General features: G+C 41.7%; 2 protein-coding genes across 2 annotated transcripts, besides 4 other annotated features; both read right to left on the bottom strand.

Moving 5' to 3' along the window:
* Positions 1–4,158: part of a mobile genetic element that runs on past the window's edge.
* Positions 1–4,159: part of a dispersed repeat that runs on past the window's edge.
* Positions 3,993–4,158: a long terminal repeat.
* Positions 4,159–4,162: a direct repeat.
* Positions 4,163–6,127: 1,965 nt separating this feature from the next.
* Positions 6,128–6,292, bottom strand: EKO05_0008726 (uncharacterized protein; the record flags this gene model as incomplete). The annotated part of the gene is made up of 1 exon (XM_059637365.1): positions 6,128–6,292. One exon carries the CDS (start codon positions 6,290–6,292, stop codon positions 6,128–6,130), a length of 165 nt encoding a protein of 54 aa, XP_059493348.1.
* A 1,139-nt stretch (positions 6,293–7,431) lies between these two features.
* On the bottom strand, positions 7,432–8,316 carry EKO05_0008725 (uncharacterized protein; the record flags this gene model as incomplete). The annotated part of the gene is made up of 1 exon (XM_038946610.1): positions 7,432–8,316. The coding sequence occupies one exon, from the start codon at positions 8,314–8,316 to the stop codon at positions 7,432–7,434; it is 885 nt and encodes a 294-aa protein (XP_038796262.1).
* Positions 8,317–9,569: the final 1,253 nt, after the last annotated feature.

Here is a 9,569-nt window from a genome sequence, read left to right as displayed (position 1 = left end):
CTAGGAAAGCCTTAGAACTACTACTACGTGTTACAGAAGGCCTTAGCGCAATATTCTATAGTTATAGAAGTTATTGCCTTAAGCTGCATATACTTAGAGAGGTAATCTATAATAACTAAGAGATAGCGCAGTATGTTCTTATAAGCCTAAGGGAGGTTAACTATAAAGTCTATAGAAATCTAGGACTAAAAACAGTTAGTAATAGGTAATAGTTAGAGTAAGCCCTGCTGTTAGCGCTGTAACACATGCGCGCTAAAATAGTAGCAGTTACAGATATAATGCTAAACGTCCTATAACATCCCCTTCTAGTAGAAGTTGCGTCTAATAATGTAGAATGTAGTGTTAGTACCTAGATAGCCTGTTAGGTTAGATTTATATGCCCTTTAGATTATTATAGTTATAAGTAGCTTCTAACGCAGAACCTATATAACCCTATGCTATAGTAGTATACTATAAGCACTAAGTATATAATCTATAATTTACTAAGTAGTCTTAGCCTTAGGAGGGAACTAGCAGGCCCTATTATAGATAGTCGGTAGGTGTGCTATATACTCTATGTCCTGCTAAACAACTTTGTTCTATAGTAATTATATATGCGTATTAATAAAAAGTAGGGGTATACTAGAGCCTAGTGTACTAATTACTAATACTAAAACTAGGGTTATTATCCTATAGACCCCCCTAACCTCCTATTATAGTCCTGTTCCTAGCAGCTTAGCATATTAGGTTAGGCTGCTAGGCATCCTAAGCAGAAGCAAAGGTAGAAACAGAACTTTAACAGCTCCTCTGCCTATTAGTGCTGCCTCTTACTTAGCCTGCGCGCTGTTGTAAAGTACTAGAGGTTCTTATAGTTAGTTAGGATAGTAAACAGCCTAGCAACAGACCCTAATTCAGCTGCCTAGACCCCTAGGCACTTTATAACAGCAGTTAACTCCTTATTATAGATAGTGTAGTTCTGTTATTCTGTTATAAGTATAGTAGAGTAGTATACTACTAGGCAAAGCACCTTCCTATACTATTAAGAAAGGCAGCTACCTAGCGCCTTACTAGAGTAGTCTACCTCTAATAGTATTTCTTACTTAGGGTTCTACTAGGCTAGAACTAGTTTTGTTATAAATGCGTTCTTTAGCTAGTAGAACGCTGCGTCCTTCTCCTACCCCTACCTAAACAGGATATCCTTCCCTATAAGTTAATTAAGTAGGGTAGTAATATTAGAGAAGGCTAGGATAAAGTCCTAGTAGAAGTTAGTAAACCCTAGGAAACTGTAGACTCTGCATAAAGACTGTAGGGCTTCCTAATTATAGATAGCCTTAACCTTCTTAGAATTAGGATAAATATCCTTTCTAGCTTCTATAATATATCCTAGGTAGTATACTTCCTTTATTATAAATACGCACTTCTTAGAATCTAAATATAGCCCTATATCGCGTAGGAGCGTAAGGACTCTGCTAACCTTCCCTAAGTAGTCTGTCCTAGACCTGCTACTGTAAATAAGGACATTATTTAGGTATGTAGTAGCATAGTTGCCTAATATCTCCTAAAGCGCGCTGTTAATGTAGCACTAGAAGGACACTAGTGCTTTAGCCAGGCTAAACAGACAGACTAGCTACTTAAAGAGCCTAAAACAGGTACAGAACGCAGTAAGGTGCTTGTCTCCTTCTGTAATATAAATCTAGTAAAATACTAAACAGATATTAACCTTAGAGAACTAGTAGGCACCCCCTAGTGTATGCAACGTCTCCTTAATAAGAGGAAGCAGGTACTAGTTAGCAATTGTAATGCTATTAAGTGTGTAATAGTCCACGCATATACGCTACCTACTAGAGGACTTCTTAACTAGCAGGACTAGGGCCCCTGCTAGGGAAGAAGAGGTGTAGATCTACTCCTTGTCTATAAGTGCTAACACTTGTTTCTATAGCTTAAGTAGCTAGTCCCTTAGCATGTTATACAGAGGGCCCTAGGGTAGAGGCTTCTCCTTCTTAGACTAGTTGCGTTATAATTATATGTAGTAATCTATCTAGCCCCTATATAGGAGAAGGCTAGAGGCTTTACTCTTATTAAATAGGTCCTAAAACTAGACTAACTTAGAGGGAAGAGGGTCTACCTCCTCTACTGTCCCTTACGCTCCTAGGGATTAAACTAAGAGGATTTTAGTAATGTTATAGAGGCTTATAGAGACAAACTAGTCCCTAGGCAGGCGCCTCTAGAGCCTATTAGCTAGGGTCTTATTAAACTTAGTTACTAATAGGAGAGCTATGTAAATGTTTACTATATACTGTAAGGACTTATAGACTATAAGGTTCCCTACCTGTTATATCCTTAGTGTGCCCTTTTCTGCGTCTAACATTACGCCCTCTTATTAGAGCTAGGGCTTCCCTAAAATAATCTCCTAGCTTAGACCTAGCACTATGTAGGCTATAGCCTGCAAGCGCTACCTATCTAAGTTATACCTAAACAGGACTAAATAGGAGATTATAGACTTTCTACTAGTGCCTACTGCTTATACTAAGTATTATAGCAGCACCTTAATAAAGTCTCCTCCTAAGAACGCAGTAAAGTTATTACTTACTACACTAAAGTATTTATACCCTAAGTCTACTAGTATATTAGCCTAAATTACCCTATTAATAAATAATAGAATATAGAATAGGGGCTTGTCTATAGAGTCTGTAATAGCTCCCCTAGCAGCCTATAATGCCCCTGTACTAGTAGTCTCCTCTACTAATATGCTTCTACAGCGCTCCTAACTTAGACTTATATTAGGAGTAGCTAGTTTCCCCTATATAAACTAGCCTCTTCTTTACCTAAGATTATTACTACCTGTACTGTAGTTACTACTATGTTAGCATAATCCTAGTAAATATGTCCCTCTTCGCCGCAACAGGTATATAGGTTAGCCTCCCAGCATTACTAAAATACCTTATTAGGAACCTACGTAGCCTGGTTAGAAGCAGACTGCTTCTAACCTCTACGCTTAGCACTACTACTAGTGCGCACTACAGACACAACTGTTATCTTAATATTACTATACCTATTACACTTAGGCAGCGCCTAGGTAGAGTTATAGCGCAGCTAGTTTTCTATAGCTATAGTTTTAATGTCTATAGTAATAGACTTATACTCTATAACAGCTACATTATAATCTATATAAGTTACTTCTTAGTTTATTACTATATTATAGATGTTTACGTTTAGGGCCTAGTAGAGCTTTAATAGGCGCTGTTCTCTATCCTAGTAAAGGCTGCCACTTTGCACTAGTAGCTGCTTAAACTAGATAAAAAAGTCTAAGAACAACTTGCTAGGACCCTAACAGACGCTTTCTAGTTTTGCCTAGGCCTGTTCCTAGCTATAGTTGTTGCTGTAGCAGAATTCTAGGTACGCTAGGAAGTCCTCTAGGCTCTACACACCTTAGGTACCCCTAATCTTATAAAATAGAGCTATATCTTATTATACAGACGTGTTAAGCTAGGACTATATAAAGGTAAACATGTCCTATAGCCTACTAATAAAGGATATGTCTACCTACAGCTTATGTTCTATTATAACCTACTATACCTTAAATAGGGATTTGTTCCTAGTAAAGGCCTTACCTATAGGAAGAGGTTTTCTATAGGCTACAGACGTCTGTATAGAGGTATGTAGGCCTAAGGTAGACGCTAAAAACAGCGCTTTATAAGGCAGGTTAGGGGCTAGGGTACACATCAATAGGTATAGTGTTACTCCTAAGGAGGACAATAGGACTATAGACGTAGGTCTAGTACAGGTATTAGCTATTTATACTAGGGACTCTACAAACACATATATATTAGAGTTATTATACTTAAGTAATACTAGACACTTATTAGCAGCTAATAAGGCTTACTATAAGTTTATTATAAACTATAATATCTAGGCTATAAATTCCTAAAGGGTTAAGAGGACAGATTTATCTAAGGGGTTATTCTAGGAGCTGGCTAACATAGTACAAGTGCTAGCTGTTGTTCTAGAAGAAGAGATATAAATGTTATAGACTAGCCTTAGGGTAGGATATAATAAGGGTTAATATAGTATTATATCTCTTAAGGAGGTAACACATTACGTGTCCTTCTAATATGTCTGTAGGGCACGTAACCGCCCTATCTTGCTTAAGGCTTAGACAAGGTCTAAGCCTATAACAAACTAAACTAAATAAAGAGAGATTTCTATAAGGTATAGTTCTATTAGTGCTATAGGACTAACAGAAAAGTGTAGAAGATCATTTAGTAGCTAAGGCTATTAAAGAATTTATAAGAGATAACAGCATTAAGGATGTTATAATGCCTATGTTAGTTAAAGATTTTATAAGTTGTCTTAGAGACGTCCTAGGTAATACGTAGGAGGTTTAGTGTACTACCTAGTATAGTATATAGCTACTTACGTCTAACTTTAAGTATATCTAGATTACTAGCTTTAAATAGTTGCTATTTAAGCTTTAGGCTAGTAAGCTAACATATGTCTTAATTACAACATTAATAATAACCCTATTATTCTTTTTCCTAGGATCTACCTTGTGCTACTAGGTAAAGAGCTAAAGCCTATTACTGCAGGTACTATTCTTCTTAAGAGTTAAATTTAAGCAATAATACAGGAAGAGTATAATAATAATTAATTAGCTAAAGAGACTTTACTATATTCTTAGAATAGGTTAGGGAAAGCTCTTTCCATAAGTAGTAATGCATAAAACATGCATAAAAAGAAGACTTTTTTACCTTAGGTATCTATATCTATTAATTGTCTAAACACATAAAGGGTTTTCTAGAGATAATAAGACATGTCTAGTATATTAACTACCTTTTTTCCCCTTAACTTCTACATATAGACTGTTTTCTTTCTATATTTAGCTTTCTTATTTCTTTTAGTATAGTTATTAATAAAAACATTATAGGCTAATAACTTTAATTTAAACTCTTTTATTGCACCTATCTTTAGATGTTAATTTAACTTTTAGTCTAAGCACTATCGCGTCTAACTAGTAGATTAGGTCCCTTAAGTTTCGCTCTGTAAGGTACAGCTCAACAAGCCTGCGCAAGTGCTACTCCGTAGGTCTGAACCGCGTTCTTGTCTCGCGACACAGTGTGTCGTCACTCAGGGACGCACCTTAGCTTTCATTTAGTCCTCCTAAATCTTATGAGCTAGGTCGAAGTCTCCCAACAGTATCTGCTCGTCCGCTTGGTGTTTAAGTAATGAATATCGGGTCTTGGTGATAACTTATCCCCCATTCTCGACGAAAAACCGTCTCGCGCCGCACAGCTACAACTGTGCATCGCCGTGCCTATTTGCTGGCCCTTCGTTCTGTTCCACAGCTTATGTGGTAGGCGTACGTGCGAGACGTTGTCGGAAGCACCGGAGACGTCGGGCAGCAGGAGGCTTGCCACTTGGCTATATGTAAATACGTTACTTCTTGGGGCGAGATGTAAGTAGTCATAGATAGAAGTCAGACTACGTATGGGCGAGGAGAAAGCTGGCCATATCATCGGTATGGTGAAGTGGGGCGGTGCTGTGGTACTCAGCAACGCGTCGACTTCGCCAACCTTTTGCATCCAGGCATAGCTGCAGGGACATCGCGGCTGAAACCGATTAGGAATCTCTCAAATACATTGGCAGCTGTACGATCTGGAGGTAACGGCGAGTTTGCGTTAAACATTGCGCAATGGCAGCCAAAATGCTCGTAGCGGCTCCTAAATATTGTTACAAGGTTAACAAGTTCAGTCAGAATCTCTCTGTCAGTCTTAGGAGCACCAAGAGTGAGATGGCGGTGCTGTAGAAGAAGATATATGTTCTGCTGCAAAACATGGCACTCTACCACACAGGCGGGAAGGCATTTAACGCGGCACTAGTTTTTCATAGCGAAGGTATCTGCACGTTTGAAATGACCCATAGCGTACTAACCGGTCCCAAGGTTTCGTCGAACACATATCAAAAAAACCCGCCTCACAGATGCCTTTAGTGAACGTCCGTTTCTGTGGCCCTCCTAGAAGTTGTTCAGTCAACGCAATTGTACCCCCTGATCGACATAGTTGCTGAGCTCAAGGCTCTACCCTTTCTCAGTCAATCATCAATTTTTGGTTGGAATGTACATCATGCTGAACTTACCAAAACATTTCATTGTTCATGCAAGACAAGCATCACAAGGCCTACGAGCCTTAGTCGATCCCATGTGTTTATCCGGGACAGTGGTGCACGTTCCTGCGCAGCCTCCACTTCGTTCGACTGTGTAGGTGGTCTTTGAATGACCACAAGTGTAGACGGTGGTGTTGACATGACGTTCGCACATGTTGACAGGTGAAGTTCTGTGAAGTTTGGGTGTTGAGTAGAGTGATGTAATTGAGGAATTGACTATTAGTGGTTCAGATAAGAGGAGTAAGAATGAAGAATGTTGACTTATGGACAAAGCTGAGAACACGGAACACAATCTAGACCTTATACAATTTTCTGAAGCGCTAAGAAGTTAGTCTTCAGCCGTATGATGCTGTGGCGGGTACAGAGCGTCTACGAAGTGTTCATGGTTCGTTGATTAATGCTTAAAACTAATTGTGGGACGGACTGTCATGATTGGTTATCTATGGGGCACAACAAGTCAGACGCTCGGCACAACGCTAATAATCCTGACCATCATTAGGATTATTGGTTTTCAGGAAATCATGCGAGCATGTGGCACGGGAAAGGACCACCTTGGCGCTACGGTCAGCCCGCATTGAACACACAATAAGTTCAAAGACTTTCACTTTGACAAGATTTTAAAGTGCTTATCAGGCGGTGGCTTCCAGCTAGTTTCTTCCGGTGACAAATCTCCTCCATGTGCCATCTTGTCGCACACTTAGACCAACGGTCAAGAACTCATGTACAATGAGCTGAGAGCCGATACAGGCAAGGTTAGGACCAGTTACGCCAAATCTGCTTCTGTTAGAAATAAGCCGCAGCAGCTGACCTGCAGTACCGGTGAACTGGGTAGATACCTGCTGCATTCACGAGTCTACAAGCGATAAGCTTAGGACTACCATCAACTCTATAATTGGCTGGTGCTAGCGTGAATCCAGGCGTTGTATACGCCTAATGGATGTCTTTGTACCAGAGAGGTGGCTAACACTGACGCCTTTCGGAGACGTGGAAGGAAGCCTTTCGACGGGGCTGATGGTTTACGCAAGGCTGGACGTTGCAAGAGCTGCTAGCACCGGCGAGCATCGAATTCTTCTCCGAAGAGGGCAAGTAGAACATTGTTGTAGCCAGATCACGAGAATACCAATATTTTTTTGGGGGGTTGGGAGGACACGGTCTCGCTGATCCTTAGCGTTAATGAGAGAATGAGCTGGTCAGACCAATGCACGACATTGATGAAGACACTAACTCAGGCCAGATAGAGGCGTTTGCACAACTGATAAATACCGCTAGAAACCTCCTACTATGTCAAGCAGACTAAGATACTGGATAAGAGTCACTCTTTATGGAGTGAGCGTCCTTGACATCTCTAACAGCTCCTCCCGGAAGACTCACTACCACTTCTTGAGCACTACTGAATTTCCCAGTCCAACAACCACTAATAGTCCTGCCACATTCAAACTCACCCACATCTGGAAACTTTCCCCGAGTGAAGCGGGCAGTTATCTCGTCCTCTGACAAGCCATCATACGGCTCACAGCCAGCCATGATATAGTACATAACGGATCCCAACGCAAACAGGTCAGACTTCGTATTCGGTCTAGAGAGGGGATCTCTTGGGAGGAAGAAGGGCGTGCTCTCCATTGCCTTTCCATCTAGCTCGCCAAAAAGGGAACCAGCAAAGTCGCAGAGTCGAAGGTTGAGCTCGTCGTCAAGAAGAAAGTTGTTAGGGTGAATATCGCAGTGAATAACGTGTTTTGAGTGGATGTATGCAATGCTCTCTGCTGCTTGATGTACCCATTTCTCTCGTTGCTGGATGGGAATGGTTTTGAAGTCCATCTTTGAAAAGTAGCGGCGAATATCACCATTGACCTCGAATTGAAACCTGAGGCCATTCTCGTGTTGACCATAGTACTTGACGAGCCTATGATGGCTGCCTAACGCTGTGAGGATCTGATGCTCGATGTTTAGGCCATTCATCGCCCATTGATCGTCTCTATCGTAGACATATTTGAGAATCGTTCCATCCGGGAGTAAACCCAGTCGAGCTGTGTTGCCACCGGACAGCACTTCTGATACCCCAGGAGGATGCCATGGCTCGAGATATTTCACGATTGATAGCGGACAAGATGGATCGACATGGAATTTCCCATCCATCGGCACAGCCGTTCCATCGGAGAATGTGGCCAGAGGCTCTGACATGATAAATACAGGGGAAAAGAGTTGTGTCGACAAGTGAACCTGGTGATAATAGTTGGTAAGTGAAGTCGATTGAAGAAGGAAGCCTGCCAATGGAAGTCTTGTTTAAGTTCCAGCCTTTGGTTATAATGGAGGATCGGGCGCTAAAGATGACACTCGCATGCCAAGTCGCTCAACCCTGATACAAGGCAGCAACCAATCAGCACGAGCGTCTGGTTTAGGATAACCAAAGCTGTTCTGCACGTCAACTTTGAGTTCGCAGTACATTTGGTGATCATTCATCCAATTATACTTCGTTAAATTGTGTATCAATCCGTAACTGACTTGGCTGACTGTATTTTATCATTTTTCCGTCTTTGCTTCGGCTGTTGGATCGCTAAGAACCAAGTGGCCAATTTTCGAAATTTTGCACGTGGTTTGACCAACATACCCCGCAGCTCGCGTGACCTGAAGCCCGTGCGGTGTCCGCCACGTAGCAACTTCAACTATTCATTGTTCAGTAGGATTGCACTGCAAACACACAAGCACGGCCCTGACTCTATGCAAAGCCTACCGTCGCTATCGCCACCGCGTTCGCACCCATAATTTTTAGCCCTATATCTCTTGGCTGACAAAGTTGGGCCCCAGCCGAAGTTTCGCCTTCCTTGCAACGCAACCCAACGGCCGCCACATTATAGTCTGTTCCCTGCAGATTCATCAACGTCAATCCTTCGCAACAAATACAAAATTTTGCGTGCAGTACGTGATACCGCGAATCCGATCTGCGAGGAGAATCGCGATTTCCGCCTTTCCGCAAACATCTTCTTGTTCGCCGCTTTCAGTAGGGGCACCCACGTCTTCCCCCTCATCTGTCGCTTGAAGCTCGTCGGCAAAGGCGGATAGTTCTATCTGTCCAGAAGTTGTACAACCAATGTGTGTTTTGCCGACAGTCTTGTATTGATGATTCAGAGCTAATGCTTTGATAGATAACTTGAGCACACCTACAATCTCCGTCCGACGATAGAGAGAAGGGGCATTCGGCTTGATAGTTGAAAAACATCAACTGCCATATACACCATATCGCCATCGATCTATTCTATGGCTGATGAGGCTGAAATACGTGAACACACTGGGTTGGGCGCCGAGATAGTTAAACAAGACGGCGATGTGAGTGTCCAGAAAGGAGAGGTGATGATCAGACGAGTGACTGGGGAAGCGATAAAGGTGAGCGGCAAAGTGAACGTCTACATTGGCGATAAGCTTTTCTGGATAGCAGA

Source organism: Ascochyta rabiei, chromosome 15 (assembly GCF_004011695.2).
Source record: "Ascochyta rabiei chromosome 15, complete sequence".
Lineage (NCBI taxonomy): Eukaryota > Fungi > Ascomycota > Dothideomycetes > Pleosporales > Didymellaceae > Ascochyta > Ascochyta rabiei.
The sequence above is the reverse complement of the archived record's forward strand: the minus strand, read 5'-3'. Positions and strand labels throughout refer to the sequence as shown.